Here is a 17,145-nt window from a genome sequence, read left to right as displayed (position 1 = left end):
TAGTTTGGAGGACTGTAAAAAGTTTAAGGATGTTATGTAGTCCAATCTCACCTACATTCTTAGCCATGGGTTTGGAGCCGAATATCGGCTCCAACTCGGCGAAACTTTTCTAGCTCGAAGTCTTCTATTGGCTGGGCTAAGCAGGTATCCCATGGTGCACTGCTCCATATCCCCAGATCTCATTTGCCGCTTGTGTAGCTCGGACATGGTCTCGCTCTTGGCTGTGGCTAAGTACCTTTTTTCTTGTTATTTGAGAAAATTTCTTGCAAACAAAAAGCTATTTTCATAGCTAGTGTCTATTTAGTGTTGTTTTGGTTTAGATAGTGTGTTTGTGGTTTGTGGTATCCCGCTAACTGTTCTTTCGGGCTAGGCCCGTTTCAGTTAGAGGACCTAGTCCTCTTGTCCTGTGTTGTTCGCGCTAAAACCGTTTATGTTAGAGACTTTAGTGTCTGTTCCCCTTGCTATTTGTGGTCAGAAAACTGTTTTAGTTAGAGGTTTTTGGCCTTTTTTGTTTCAGTGTGTGTTCCTTCTGGGGTCTGTGTGTGTGCTGTGCAGTTTACTAACTTGTTCCCACTTTTTGTGGTGTTGTGTGTCTGGGTCCTTTCTTGTCAGACAGTGACTAGTACTGTGTGGGTTTTTTGTGATTGCTTGTTGGAAAATGTCCAAGGATTCCAAAGAGCACAAACCTTCGGGTTTTAAAAAGTGCACTAAGTGCGGTTACAAAATGTCCATCACCGATGGGCACTCAATTTGTGTTTATTGCCTGGGAGTCATCCATCTGCAGGAGTCCTGCAGCTTCTGCCATGCTTTTAGTCCCAGAGTGCTCCAAGAAAGAAAGAATAAGCTGATTTTAAAGGGACTCTTGAAACCCTCTTTCGAAGAGGCCATGGATTCTTCTCCCAGTGCTAAACTTAAGTCCTCAAAATCTAAAAAGAGATCTCCGGCTCCTTCAGTTTCTTCGGGGCCACCAGAAAAAGTCACAAAACTTGCTTCGACCTCCTCAGCTCCACTGTCCTCTGGGCTGCAGGAAGTGTCGGTGTTGATGGAACCGGCGTCGTCTCCAATTATATTGGAACCTCTTCAGAGCCGATCGCCCAGTCTTAGACCAGTTTCACCTGAGAGGAGATCTCGATCTCCCTCCCTGTCCTCCAAATCCTCCAGGACCCTTTCTGATGTGGATGTTGATATGGTGGTGCAGAGGCTCCTTCAGTCACCGGTTTTGGCAAAATTGTTTTCAGCTCCGGCCCAGTCGGCTCCGGAGCCCGTCCCGACCCCTTCTTTGATCATTCCTCCTCTAAGCACATCTCTGTCTTCGTAGCCAGAGTGTTCCACGCCATGTGATGTTCCTAGATCGATTCTGATGGCCCCCCTGGGCTATCGGTACCGATGTCGGCTCCGACCCCGTCAGCTCTGTCCATGGGGTTCAGGACTCGAGATCCTTCAGTCTGGCCTAAGGGGACATCTCAGGACATATTTCGGTTCCGAGTCTTCTGCTCGGTGCCTCGGCTTGAGGGGCCCCGACTCCTGTCTTGGTCTCGGAGGCTGGCCGGTGCTTGGACTCGGGGAAGGGGGGTCTGCCTTTGAGGCCATGCGGACTGCGCTGGCCAGATCATCGGCTACATCATGCGGGTCGGTCATTCTGTCCCCCACCACTCCGGTGAGAGCCTCTGATCACCTCCTATCTGTAGACAGCAGAGAACCAAGGCCTAGGGATACTCCCACGAGTGGTCCCCAAGTTTCTGAGGGCCCTTCAGAGTTCATGCCTGAGGAGCCCCCTAGAAAAAAAATGTGCAAGAGGAAGCACATAGACTCCCAGGATGAGTTTCTCACCACTGATACTGACCTCGAGGAATCGGAGGGGTCCCCCAAGTCATCCTCTGATGATGTTTCCTTCTCCGACATCCTGGAGATACTGAAACAAAGAGGTGACTGGCCGTCCAAAGCCCCCTCCGAGGAGGAGTCGGTCTTCCTTCAGGCCTTTGGTGCTCAGCCCTCCGCCTCCTGGGTGTCCCCACCCTTCGATGAGCTCCTAGATTTAATTTGTCGAAAGGTGTGGGAAAACCCTGATTCTGTGGAGCCCGTACCCAGGCGTCCCAACATGTTTCTTTCTGCTCCCCCGGGTAAGGAGTTTCTGTCCAAAGGAGTCCCTGTGGATGCCATGGTGGTGGCAGCGGACACTCAGAAGGAAGTAGCAGAGACTTCTTCCTCCATCCATCCTCCTAACAAGGAGTGTAGGACCATGGACCGGTACGGGAAGCATACCCTCTCATCAGCAACCTTTAACTTATGGTTGCTGAACTATCTGTCTCATTTCACTCGGCTCCAGAGAGATCTCCTCAAGGAGTTAGGAGATACTCTTGCGGGTAACATTCCTGAGGCGGTGGCCCAGATGGTTAACACACAGGTTTCTACCCTCAATTCCATAGTCAACTCTTCCATGCGGCTCATCTCATATGCAGCCGTTGGAGCGAGTAGGGCAGCAAGCTCATGAGTCGCCCTTAGAAGGCAAGCCTGGTTGCACCTTTGTCACTTCGCGGAGGCCTTCAAGTCTTCTTTCACTGATGCCCCCTTTGATGGTTCTTCTTTGTTTGGAACCAAAGTGAAAGACACCCACACCAGGTGCGAACAAGAGGGAAAGACTCTGTCTGCCATAGGGGTCGGTTTTTCCCTTCCCTCTAGGCCTTACCCCAAGGCCCAGTGGGGTGGGAAGATGTGGTTCAAAAAATCACAGAGGTTTTTTTCCTGCAGCACAAGGTGAGTCCTCCTCCAGAGGCAGAGGAGGGGGAGGTTATTCAGGGAGATGCCACCCTAGAGGAAGAGGGGTCCCCGTTATTCAGGAGACCGTGATTCCTTTCGCGGCTCCCCCTACTCTCGTTCCTGAGGGAGTGCCCGGCTGTGCTTATCCGGAGCCAGTTGTGGTTCGGATTTTGTTATATCCAGAAGCCTGGAAAAGCATCACCCAGGACCGATGGGTATTATGAATTATTTCCAGAGGTTATGTCATCCCGTTTACATCAGACCCCCCTTCAGTCAGGAAAATCCTGGACATTCCACCCAGTCAAAGGGATCAAGCAGCCTCAGAGGTTTCAAAGCTGCTAGGAAAAGGGGCCATCCAGCATGTCCCCTCAGACCAAGTTGGATTAGGGACTTACTCAAGATTCTTTTTGGTGCCGAAAAGAACAGGGGACCTGAGGCCCATATTAGATCTCAGCCAACTGAACAACTATGTACAGAAGTCCAAGTTCCATATGGTCACACTACAATCGATTCTCCCATTGTTGGGAGAGGAAGTATGGATGTGCTCCATCAACCTCAAGGATGCTTACTACCATGTCAAAATGGACAGGGCATCCAGGAGTCACCTACGCTTCCGGCTGGGAGCCAGTCATTTCCAGTTTCGAGCCCTGCCCTTTGATCACACCACAGCCCCCAGGGTGTTCACCAAATGTATGGCGGTGGTGACTGCTCACTTGAGACATCAGGGATTCCAAGTGTTTCCGTATCTGGATGACTGGCTCCTTACCGCCCCCACCAGGCATCTACTAGTCCAAACCAGGAACGCTACCATCGCTCTATGTCAACAGTTGGGCATAACGCTAAATTGGGAAAAATCTGCCTTGTTGCCCTCACAGCGTGTCACCTTTATAGGTGCAGAATTAGACACCATTCGAATGTGAGCGTTTTTACCGCAGGAAAGGATCAGAGTCTTACAGCAACAGATACACAACCTGATACCCCTGAGGAAGGCAAAGGCAAGATGGGTTCTTCAACTCCTGGGGACCATGGCAGCAACAATTATGTTGGTCCCTCTAGCGAGATTGCACATGAGACTTCTTCAATAGCTCCTCTTTGTCCAATGGTCTCTCCAAAAATGTTCACTTTCTCACCCCATTTTGCTCATGGACAGATGCAAACAGGATCTCAGTTGGTGTCTTTGCACCAACAATTTGGACAGGGGAAAACCGTTTGTTCCACCCATCCCAGTTGCCACAGTGACCACGGATGCCTCCCAGATGTGGGGGGGGGGGCATTATTTTGGCAGGACAGTCCAAGGCACTTGGCAAGATCATGAGATACATCTGCATATCAACGTTCTAGAGATGAGAGCGGTGCTACTTGCGTTGCAGGCACTTCAGAGCTTTCTGCCTCTAGGGACGATTGCAATACACTCGGACAACATGTCAGTAGTGTAGTATCTAAACAAGCAAGGGGGAACCAGATCTTATCCCCTGTGCAGAGAGGCCATGTGAGTGTGGCAGTGGGCAGCATCTTCCCAACCATTTCTGGTGGCAATGCACATTCCGGGGAAGTCCAACGTGATAGCGGACAGGCTAAGCAGAGCTATTCTGATGCCTTACGAGTGGTCCCTGAATCCTCTAGTTGCAGAACGAATCTTCAGAAGATGGGGTCAGCCTTGCTATGACCTTTTTGCCAGCCCCCTCAATGCCAAATGCAGCAGCTACTTCACGCTGATCCCCCCACAGGGGGAATCACCCAGGGACGCTCTAGTTCATGATTGGCCCTCCGGTCTGCTTAATGCTTTCCCTCAGTTTCCCTTGCTGTCAGAAGTGATTCAGAAAGCGCAATCCTTGGGAAGCAGAATGATTCTGATTGCTCCACACTGGCCTCATCTAGTCTGGTTCCCCTTTCTCCAACCCTACCTTGTGGACACTCCTTGGATTCTGGACCCACAACCAGATTTACTGACACACATGTCAGGACAGTTCCACCCCTCTCTGATGACCCTCCGGTTGACAGCCTGGCTACTCCACTTCCTCTGTTAGTTAGGCTTCACCATTTTTCACCGGACGTAGTTCACATTTTATCTTCCTCTCATAAGCTCTCTACTAGGAAGATTTATTCTAGCAAATGGAAGAGGTTTTCTATTTGGGCGCATACCCAAGGAATTGATCCTTACACAGCCCCGATTGCTTCAGTCTTGGAGTTTTTGTCTATGCTTTTCCATCAGGGTTCCGCATCAGCTACCATAAAAGTACAGTTGGCAGTGATATTTAATTTTCATGTTGCTAATGAGCCTAGTCTCATGGCTCACAGACTCTGTAAGGCTTTCCTGAAGAGTACTCTATTACTCCGTCCTCTGGTGTCCGAACCTATCATGCCCTGGGATCTCAATTTTGTTCTACAAGCCCTCACTTCACCACCTTTCGAGCCTGCAGCTACCTGTGATTTGAAATTCTTGACCTGGAAAACAGCCTTTTTAATAGCAATCACTTCAGCCAGGTGAGTTTCAGATATTCAAGCCCTTTCCATCAAACCTCCATACTTGATCTTCCATAAGGACAGGGTTTCTCTTGGACCAAACCCTTCTTTCCTTCCTAAAGTGGCTTCCATATCCAATCTTAATCACTCTATTGAGTTGCCTGTATTCTTTCCTCATTTTTCTAACAAGGCAGAATTTAAATTTCATCAGGTGGATGTACACAGACAGTTACGTTTCTGTCTGCACTGAACAAAAGATATCCGAAAGTCTGAGCAACTATTTGTCTCCTTTTCGGAAAACAAAATTGGGTCACCTGTCTCCAAAATCACCCTATCCAGATGGATATCTAGTTGCATCTCTTTCGCCTACTCCGCAGGAGGAAAAGACCTGCCGTTTCCGGTCAAGGCTCACTCTACTCGGGCTGTTTCTACATCTACAGCCTATCAAGCCAGATTGTCGATGGATGATATATGTGCTGCAACTACTTGGGCTTCTCCTCACACATTTTTTCTCATTACAAATTGGACGTGGTATCTAGGGGCAGGTCGTCCTTTGGTTCCACAGTACCCAGGAGTATTTTCCTATGAGCCACCCAGGATGTAGGTGCTAGGGACGCTGTCCCACGGGTAAGAATGTAGGCGATATTGGACTACATAACATCAAGAAGTTATGTACTCACCATAACGTTCAATGTATGTAGTCCATCTCGCCTCGCATTCTTACTTTACCCTCCCACCTTCCCCCTTCCTGGAGGATCTTGAGGTTAGATTTCTATTTACAGAGTTCCCTTCACCTTTAGCTTATTCTTTTTTACCTGGATGTTGTTATGCATGGGGTATGAATGAGTATTCGCAGCAAACTAGATCTGGGGATATGGAGCAGTGCACCATGGGATACCTGCTTAGCCCAGCCAATAGAAGACTTTGAGCTAGAAAAGTTTGGCCGAGTCAGAGCCGATATTCAGCTCTGAACCCACGGGTAAGAATGTGAGGCGAGATGGACTAGATACATCGAACGTTACGGTGAATACCTAACTTCTTCTTCAGGAATATTAGGATACTAATGTGGATGTGGAGTTCAGGTTTCTATCACTGTGGAATAGGTGGATGTCCACAGTATATACTGGATGCAGGGGAGCAGGAAATGGTGTCCCAAACCCCTACGTGTGGGTAAGTAGCAGGAGACAAGGTAATTTGTGAGGGATGGCAGAGGATAATTGTTGGTTGTAATCTAGGTGAATGTCAGGGGGCAGTGTTATTTTTGTATTTTGAATGTGAAAAGCACTGATAGGCTGGAGTCTTGAGAGAGAGAGAGCAAAATGGGGTTGTGTTACAGGAAACTTGAGTAAGCATAGCTATGACAGGTTCATAGTAGGCTGATAGGTACTTACTGGCTATTGAGCTAGTAGGAGGATCTGTAGAAGCCTAGCCCTGCATCCCCATTGAGTTTTTAGCCCTTGTAATTTAAGTGGAAATAACCCAGACTATCCGTACTATGTGATAGTTAAATTCTTCTGTTTTCTGCTTTGTAGATGCTGGGATGATCGACAGAGAAGAAAACCCTCCCCATGGTAAAGAACATGTGGCCCAGGAGCCAATGGTAAGCACTTTGGAAAGGGACATGGGAAAATATGCTGTGTTATACCTGGATAAAACACCAAAACAAGCTGTGTGGCAGATAATTTCTACTAGAAACATGCAAACAAAGCACAGCAGCACTTGTAGAGATTAAAAAAATAACTCTCACTTTAGCCAAACATTGTATGCGAAAATGAAACAACATTCTTGTCCATTGTTTTGAAAGAAGCCTGATTCTCTAATGTCTTTATTTTGGTAAGTGAGTAACAGTTTCCTGCTGGAGCTTTTAGTGACATAACCATGAATTTATTTTCACTAACAGTTTCCTGTTGGAGCTTTGAGTGACATACCAATGATTTTTTTTTCACTAATAGTTTCCTGCTGGAGCCTTGAGTGACATACCAATGAATTTATTTTCACTAACAATTTCCTGTTGGAGCTATGAGTGTACATACCCATTAATTTATTTTCACTAACAGTTTCCTGCTGGAGCTTTGAGTGACATACCCATGAATTTATTTTCAGTTTGTTACTAGCCCCATCCTGTATTGCTACTTGGGGGGGGGGGGGTCAAGTTGACAATTTTGAAATACATTTGCTTGTAATAGCTGCTGTAGTATTTTGAATACATGAAGGTATGTTATCTGGTTATCTTTATGGTAAAAGAGCAACTAATCCTGCAGAACTTGTCAAAATATCTACAGATGAAATGTTAAGTTACACAGAAATATCAAAGAAGATAGGAAGTGATATGCATTCTAAAAGAAAAGTGCTTGTTATGGCAGATCCCTCATATTTGTCCTTCACCTTTGAGTTCTTTTTTGAATATTGTCTTACTGTTTTTTTCCATTTTTCTGTCCACACCTTCTTTTCCATTGATTACTAGTCAACTGCATGTCTAGGCATTTTACTTCCATTTTCAGAAGTCAAACCACTCGCCATCCAGCAAGAAGACATTCTAGAAGACAATGTTTTCCTTCCTCTGGAAATGGCTACCCTTCTCACTATTTGTTTCTGACCACCAAATCTAAAGCAACATATTGACCAGAGATGTTAAGAGCTCTGGGCTACATGTTCTACTCTATTTTTATAATTTTTCTGGAAAAAAGTGTGTGCTTAAAACTCAGTAATACCTAGGTACATGCCATTATTCCCGTCGCTCAGAAAGAATTTAATTGGTGGGCAGACCGAGTCCTTTGAAGTCCAGTGATGCCCTTTACTGCACCACATAGTAGGCACGGTACAACAGATGCCAGGCTTGGGGCACGAACCGGTCCTCTGAAGATGCAAGGGAATGGCCCTCAACTACAGAGCTGATATGTAAACATAGAGGAAATGTTGGCACTTATTTAAGCCCTGTAAGTATTCAGCAGTACATGGGTTCCAGGAGTACTCAGAAATGCCACAGAGGGCACCGTGGTCATGATGCACAAATACAAAAGGTTTGGGATGGCAAACATTATCAGATCTGCGGACTATCTGTAATTGCTTTGTGTATATGTGTGGTAATGTATTGCTACAGAAATCATAGGCAGTCCATGACAAAAGTGAGAGCAGGAGCTTCCTTAATTGTTTCAGAAGTGTTGCAAATGTTTTATCTAAAGAGTAACCAATGGACAAAACTTTTCCAGAGTACTAGACTTTTATTTCATCCATGCACATTTCCTTTGTTGCAATTTTTTTTTTTTCATTTTTGGAAATAACCAAATATTTAGTCAGCGTCAAGAGAAGTAGTCCCTTTCTGCTTCCAGAGTAAGTCCTATTACACTTTAAGATGGGGAGGAAAACATGTGGGAGATGGCTGGAATCTTATACTGAGAAGACTGCACAGTAGCAATTTGAAGTGGATAGTGCATGATAAAAGACTGCAAGGGGAAGAGCTTGTTTGAGCAGTCTTGATGTAGCCTTCACTTCACTGTCAGTGATGCTGCCTGTGGGGTGTTCCATCACCCCATTTCTCAGTGTTATATTGCTTCAGTAAGAGTCTACATAGGTATGCTACCCATTCTCTGAATGAGTCTTCCAGTGGGTATCTGAAGTCGGTTAGCTTCAGGTGTCTGAACTGATGTGTTATTTGAAAAGAGGTTCTTTTTGTATGGTACAGTTCCAGTTGTTAGTGTGTGCTTATTGTACAGTAACGTTTCTGTTACATCTTTCAAAGAGAGCAACTATACCCAAATCCTCTGGGACAGTAGAAATGTAGGCTCTGTTGTCAATAAAGGAAAAATAAAAAAAGATATCAATTGCACTTGAGATATTTAGAGTCTCATAATTGTACCAATTTTGACATGTTTTCTACAGCCGCATAGTGCTAGCCCCCTTTTACATCTATCAGGTCAGACCGCTACTAACACATTCCATCATTTATTCTACTATTGCCATGCTGGGCGAGGGGATTATGTGTAAATCTACAAAAAAGTGCTTCTGAAAGGGGGACAGTAACTCTTCTAGTCTATTCTGAATGCAGGTAGACTCTTGGTAATTGACTTTTGTTACCCATATTTCCCAACACGTTGTGAACTATTCCATCCTTGTTTGAGTCTTTATGGAGCAGACAGCAGGTTCATCAAGGAGTGTGCCCCGTGTTTAATGGTCTTTTTCTGCCTGAAACAGTGTTCATTCTACACTTGGGCATTCTTCTCTAAAGCAGGCAGTCATGTTGAGTTGTTCTACTCTATCCTATACATTACTTCTCTTGATCTTGTTTTTTCGCCTGGTACTGTCAACATTGTGTCTCTTTGTAGATTTCTTTCATATTAAACAAGTCCAAATTCCCAAAGTTCCCCATGTATCCTGGTGCCCATCCCCTTACTAGTGTACATTAAATGACCTAATGTTCCTGCCCATTTATCCTGGTTACCCCACCCCCTTACTAGTTTACATTAAGTAACCTAATATTCCTGCCCATGTATCCTGGCTACCCATCCCCTTCCTAGTCTACATTAAGTAACCTAATATTCCTGCCCATGTATTCTGGCTACCCATCCCCTTTCTAGTCTACATTAAATAACCTAATGTCCTTCCCAGCTTGGGCCTTTGAACTGAAACCCATACACAAAGTAACATTCACCAGCATCTTGTACAACAATAATTGGTCATGTAGCTTTCTGTGGTTTTTGCATTCAGTTCAGAAAGTGATACAGACCTTTAATCATGATCCCAAAACCTGTAGTCACAACATGTAAACAATGGTGTCTCAGTGATCTCTGGCAGTTGTATGCATTCTCCAAGACTTTCATTTGGCAGTGTTGAATGTCAGGGCACATGCAGTCTTATGGTTTGAGCTCTGCACATTATCAAACTATATGGTAAATCAGTTTTGGGAGGGATGTATATTAATCAACAGTAAATTATTTCTCTCTTTGGTCTTTGCAGGTGCAGTGAATATTCTGTGTTTAGAGGTCTGTAATTACTTTGTATTGAAAGGAAAATCCTACCTGCCATATGTTAAAATGACTCCGAATCTGCACGCCTCTCAGCCTGATTCACTATAGTTTTGAAGTTGGTGGAGGAGAGTTGGTTATTTGGGGTAGATTTCACACAGAGTAAGGTGGCTAAGAGAAGCAGACCAAACTTGGTTATTGTATTATTCACAAGGGCCCAACATGCAGCCCACATTTTGAACTGCTAAGTGATGCTTATTGAGAGTGGCGAAGCTTGAGGACCCACGCTTGCCGAATGTCTCTGTCCAGGTCCTGAGTCTCATCCTATGTTATTATTGACACTTGTATCCCACTTGTTGCAGGCACTGCTGCTAGCATTGTCCTGTTAAGTTGATGATTTAAAATGTCAGTTAGCATCACAATCTTTTCTTCCTGTTTGTCTTACCCAGTGGCATCCCCACACAGTAACTGCTTGTAAAATTCCAGCTCATGGAAGGAACAGTCCTGCAGTAGTTGCAGCTTCATGGATGGAAGTTTGAATTACTTGCTGAAGTCCATGTAAACTGCATACCTGACCTGACCGTGTTGCAGTTTACCTTAAATAAAATATTGTCCTGTCCCATAATGCCATGTTGGTTTATGACCCTGAGTGCTTTTACTAGTATTGATATTGGTGATCTTATCTTCAAGACCCTTTTTGTTATACTGCTACTGCTGATAAAAGTGACATCTCACCAGCTGTGCATGCTATACCTCAAGGCTTCTTTGTGCTTTGGTTTGCATCAGCATGCAGTCAACATGTGACACTCAACACATAGTAAGGCTTTCCAGAAGGCCTGAGGGGGTTAGAATGCCTTTTGCCTCGGGTAGTTAACAAAGTGAGAGTACACTTCAGAGTATTCTGCTGACTAGTGAAATGCTTTTAGTGATTAATGGAATCAACTGGTCAGCTTGCTGGTATGAAATTGTGCCACATTCACCGAGCTGTTTAGTTGCCTTTTGTGTGAAATAAAATTAACATTCTTTAATTCTGTCTTCTGTAAGCGCTTAAAAACAGAATAACTACTACTGTCATTTTCCAAAATGTGTTTATTTAAATAAAATGTGAATGGAGAAGATAGTGCCAGTAAATAATGTAAAATTCACAAAGAACAGCAGAATGTAGTAAACAATGATACTGGTTAAACCAGCACTGCAAACACTGTAGGCTTCATCTGCTCTGCTGTTCATGATGGTATATTCTGTTCTTTGTGAATTAAGTATTTTTGAGAAATTACATGTTACCAAATCGTGTGTGTGTGTGTGTGTGTGTGTGTGTGTGTGTGTGTGTGTGTGTGTGTGTGTGTGTGTGTGTGTGTGTGTGTGTGTGCGCATTGAGCTGTGGCTGAGTTTTATTGTTACCTTGTTTAAATCTTTTCAGATGCCTGATGGAGATGGCGACCCAGCACAGGATCCTAACAATCAAGGAGAAGATGAATTTGAGGAAGCCGAACTAGAGAGGCCTGACTTTGAGGAGAGAGCTGCAGGAGCAGACAAGATTCAAGAAGTCAATAAAGCACTAAATGAAGAACTACGTGAAAAAATGAAGGTACCATTTGTAACATGGAAATAGTTTTCTTATGTGGCAGTTTTTTTTATTTTTTGTTCTTCTTTTTTTTTTACAATAAATTGGGCTTCCTCTTTTACTTCAGCAACAAAATTCTTTCTTTCAAGTATTCTTTAAGGGTAGTTGTATATATTTATATCACTGTTTTCATTTCATTTGTTTAATTTCTTGCCTTGGTTTTATGCCTGAAACTGCAGCAGCTGACACCCCAGTATAAATAGTATTGATTTGTCATGAATCAACACTGTGGCATTGGACATGGTAACTCCTGGCTTTGTTCATGGAGGTGGATGAAAGGACTAGCACTTCCATCTCTGCACCATGCTCCACTCATCATTAATGACATTAAGGGGACCAAAGACATGGGGTGTTTCCTAGTGAAGAGTTTGCTGACATAGCGTTTGGCATTCTTTTATTTCATTCTATCTAATATGCTGCATCAGAATCATTACAAGGCCATCCAAAGATTGCTGACGCCATAGAATATAGAAAGAAGGATGTTAGCTCATAGAAAAAGGGAAGTAGTAATTAAGATAGAGTTGGCTAACGAAGTGTCAGTAACCCGGGGGTACCACAGAGCTTACCTGTCATTGAGGCACTCTGCTTTAGTGTGTTGTATCTGTTGTAGTTATTGAAGTGGAAACTGAAAGCATTTTATTTTGCTGCTTGCACCTTAATTGATGCAGCAATCATACACGGGGAAGTTGACCTTCAGCTTGAGTTGTTAAAGCTAGAATTTGTGCATAGATAGATGGCATTTAATTAATCTGCAAAAGTGCAGTTATGAAAAAAAGAGGGGAGTGAATTTGCAGAATACAAAGATCTAAAAATACCAGTTTTTCCCAAAGTTAATTGTATGCAGAATTGTGTGTGTGTGTGTGTGTGTGTGTGTGTGTGTGTGTGTGTGTGTGTGTGTGTGTGTGTCACAGGTGCTCTGGTAAAGGCTAGTACGATGCTGAGATACACAATTTGGAAGAGATTAAATTCAAACTAAATGGCTGTCATTCCTCCACTGGATACATTATCAGTAATATCACTGTGTACATTATCAGTAATACCACTGCATATGTTATCAGTATGCATTATGCGTACATTATCAGTAATATCACTGCATATATTAGTAACATCACTGCATACATTATCAGTAGTATCACTGCATACATTATCAGTAATACCACTGCATACATTATCAGTAATACCACTGCATACATGATCAGTAATACCACTGCATACATTATCAGTAATATTACTGTGTACATCATCAGTAACATCACTGCATACATTGTCGTTAATATCACTATGGCCACTGTTAGTCATATCATTACGTACGTTATCAGTAATATCACTGTGTACATTATCAGTAATACCACTGCATACATTATCAGTAATATCACTGTGTACATCATCAGTAATATCACTGTGTACATTGTCAGTAATATCACTGTGTACATTGTCAGTAATATCACTACAGCCATTGTCAGTAATATCACTGCATACATTGTCAGTAATATCACTACAGGCATTGTCAGTGATATCACTGCATACATTAACAGTAGTATCACTACGTATGTTATCAGTAATATCACTGCATATATTATCAGTAATGTCACTGTGTACATAATCAGTAATATCACTGCGTACATTGTCAGTAATATCACTACGGCCGTTGTCAGTAATATCACTGCGTATGTTAACAGTAATACCACTGCATACATTATCAGTAACATCACTGAGTATGTTATCAGTAATATCACTGCATATATTATCAGTAATATCAATGCATACATTTCTGGAGATTTTAAGGAAAAGGCATCAACTGGGTGGTGGCATGTGTATGAGGAGCACTAGTAAAGGTTAGGAGACATGCAGGAAGAGATGAAGTGCAAAGAAATGCTTTGAGATGCAATGTATAGTCATTGTTGATTTAGAGGAAGAAAGAGAACAGGGAAGCTACCCTGCTTTTTATGGGGGGCCCATCCAAAATACTTACCTCAAGGAGTGGATGAGTTTGAAGAAACTCAACTGGTGGAGCCTGAATTTTAGAAAAGAACTACAAAAACAAGTATGACTCAAGAACATAGTTACCACTGATCAAAGCAAATACCCTGTGAGCTTCAACTTCTTTATATTTCAGTAAAGTTTTAAATCAGGCAAGTGCTATAACAAAGCAGGCTAGTATTAGACAGCATTAGACTCAAAACACAGTTGTTTGCTTCCTTGCGCAGTTAATCCCAGAGTTGTTGAACACTTTTGAGCTCTGGCTTTTACGAAAAAGAACACCACAATGCCCTGCCTGCTTTCCCCTTCTTTTCAACATTTTATCAGTGATATTCTAATGTGGTCCAGTGTATAAATATACGAGTATACCAACAACCTAAAAACTGCAAAAATACTAACAGTCAAAACAGAGAGAGTAGCTTTCACAATACATTTTGCTAACTTCACCTGTGGTTGAATGAGAACAGCTTGATGTTCATTATAGGGATCATTGTTGCAGGTATTCCTTAAGATGAGTTAATCAGGATGAGGAAGCATTTGCCAGTCATCTGACCAGACTTGTATTCCATACATCTACAACTAGTGTATAAGTGTATAAGGGTACCTACCATTCTGTGCTTGTCAGCAGGAAGTCCTGGAGTTAAGGAGACCTTAACTAGTAACATCTTCTGCTTTCATTTTCTGCTAAAGTAGACCGTCATCTCCTGTTTAATGTGCAGTTCATTCATTGGTTACAAGCTAGATGACCGAGTAAGGTAAGTAAAGCACTTTGGCCTCTGATCATGTTGTTGCTGTGATTGCTGTTTAACTGAATATGTTGTTAAATGTCTTATTTTTTTGAGTGGTTGATAATGTGCCTTTAGAAATTTATCAAGTGTTCCCATTGAAGGTAGAGCTCCCCTCTGGATTTATCAGTTTCAGTGTCTTTCTACCCAGGACAGCAGCATGATTTAGTGATTTGTAAAGAATATGAAAATGTTTCTGAAAAAGTGCTAAAAGTGTGAGGGCTTTCACAGGACAACATAAGTTAGTGGCTTTAACTTAGTAGATGCCTGCCAACTATAAGGCAGGGGACTCTATTACTCGGATTATACCCCCCCCCCAAAAAAAAAGAATAAGAGATTTGGGGAGTCTCCAAATCACCAAAACCAACAAGAAAATGCTGTCCTTTATAAAATGTGTTTTGTGGGGGCAAGCAGGATGATCAGACTATGCCATAGCCACTCAGACAGAAGTTCCATCAAGGCCTATGATTTTGGAGGATATGGCTCATCCACCCTTCAAAGAAATTGTGAGTTCAGATATGCCTTCAGCCCTCATACTTCTTATTGTTAAGGAAGTGGATAACATAGTGATGAAAAACACTGCGAAAGCTGTTCCTTTCCAGCCCTCATTTTCTGTCCTCCATCTGAAAAAAGTAACCACTGTACATCCAGTTTTCAGCCCCCAGGCATTCACAGAGGTATCTCACTAGTGACAGAAACCCCTCAGGAGACTTTCTATCCATTCTGTAATGGATCACTGTGGATACTTCCACAGTTTTAGCAGATGTGGCTGATAGCAGGTTGTCAGTGCATAGAGTGTTTGAGGATCATCTTACCAGTTTGATCTCAGACAAACACCAGATGTTCTTCATGTTTCACTGTTGCAGTCATCACCTGTGGGTTATCCCTGCTGTGGTAGCCCTCGGCCGGCCCAAATACCAGAGTCAATGTTTTTCTGTGTCAGCTGTTGTCACCTGTAGACTGACGTCAGGTTGTCAGTGCTATAAAGTAAGGCAGTTGACACCATTACATCAGTCCTCCTTGCCATGGAGCCCATAGCAGAAGAAGTTTGCAAGTGTGCAAGACGGTCACTACCAGAGCTTGGATCACAGCTAAAAGAGTCTAAAGCTAAGTACCCCGTAGAGATTTATTTTTCTTGCACTAACCAATGTCCAGAAAAGTTAACAATTGTCTCGCCTGTGAAAAGCAGATCCCACACTGAGACTTCCATTCATATTGCGTCACTTGTTTAGGCCTAGACCATGACATCGCTCATTGCCGGTTCTGTGACCTCTTTAATGTGAGAACCATTCCTCATAGAGCTCTTTTTGTAGACCGGTATTTTCATCCTCCAACTTCACAAATGGCGTTGGTCAGTCAACAATCCCTAGAGCCTCCTAAAAAGCGTAGGGATAAAGATAGAGACAGACCTCACAAGGCTAAGCCTTCCGACGATTCTTCTGCTATGCAGGTTGTAAGTTCTCCAGAATTCAGTGAGGCACTTTTGCAGCACCTGATGCCCGATGCAATTGCTACACAGGTCTCTACCGGGTCTGAGACCCTTTCAGAGACCAGTATGCCGCAGAAATCTTCGTCTTCAGAGCCTTTGGTGGTCTCTGCCTCGGTTGGGTTCAGAGCCTCGACTCAGGCACCGGCATCCGAGGAGGTCTTTCGCACTACCGATTCTAGTCAGAAACCAACGTCTTCACACCCAACTACCATTTCTCAGACCGATGAATACTGTTAGGCCTAGAAGCCAGGCCACCCCTAGAACATCTACCTCTAGCCACTATCTTACTCCCGCCACTCCACCCCAGGCCCAGATGGTTAAGATGGCAGAGGATCTTATTTCCCTTGTCAGGGGCGGTCAAGCCACAACTTCTAAAAGGAAAAGACACCATTCTCCTGAACTAGTGGCAGAGCAAGATTCTGAGGAATTAGATTATTCAGATTTTGAAGAGGAACAACAACCTCTTACTGCTTATGAGGATTCAGATGCAGAAGAATCCATCCCTTCTGCCTCCCCACCAGAAGACCCTCTCCTTTGGGAAAACCCTCCACACCCTCAGGGAACATTCCAATGGGAATCTCAGGATTTCCCTCAGTCAAAGAAAAGGCTAAGAGAATTTCTAGACCTACCCTAGCACAGACCCCTTGCCATCTCCCCTATTTAAGGAGTGGTAGGTGATGTTTTCTATGAATCCAGTTTAGCCCCCAGGTGCCCTCCAATTGCTCCCAGTAAGCCAGACAGGTATTACAGAGTACCAGACACTCACAAATACCTGTACAGAAACCCTGCTTTCAGACCCAGAGGTCATTACACAGGGTCCCAAGGGAGCCAGGGCTAGTTCTGCAAAGAACCCTACTCCTTCTAATAAGGATGCCAGAGCTCTGGACAGATGGGGTAAAAAAAGTTTACACCTCTGCACCTTAGCCATCAGAGCTCTCAACTGTCAGTTCATATGTTAAAATATCAACAGCACACTTTGGAACTATTAAAGCAAAAGATGTCTACTTTTTCTGACTGTGCCAATTCTAAAGAGTTAATAGATTTATTGCACTCTACTTGTCAAGTGGCCAAACACTCATTGCACTG

At 43.6% G+C, this 17,145-nt stretch overlaps 1 protein-coding gene across 3 annotated transcripts in view; it reads left to right on the top strand.

The window, feature by feature from the left end:
• LOC122793591 (Golgi integral membrane protein 4-like) overlaps positions 1 to 17,145 on the top strand; it is a 1,583,571-nt gene that overhangs the window by 1,314,428 nt on the left and 251,998 nt on the right. For all 3 annotated transcript variants that reach the window (XM_044061762.1, XM_044061761.1, XM_044061760.1), the window contains 2 exons: positions 6,753 to 6,820; positions 11,602 to 11,769. In XM_044061762.1, the coding sequence (XP_043917697.1) occupies positions 6,753 to 6,820; positions 11,602 to 11,769 (236 nt within the window). The remainder of the gene's footprint in view (positions 1 to 6,752; positions 6,821 to 11,601; positions 11,770 to 17,145) is intronic.

Source organism: Protopterus annectens, chromosome 2.part0, assembly GCF_019279795.1.
Source record: "Protopterus annectens isolate FY-2018-M chromosome 2.part0, PAN1.0, whole genome shotgun sequence".
NCBI lineage: Eukaryota > Metazoa > Chordata > Ceratodontiformes > Protopteridae > Protopterus > Protopterus annectens.
Note: the sequence above shows the minus strand (reverse complement) of the source record. Positions and strands in the feature narration are given on the sequence as shown.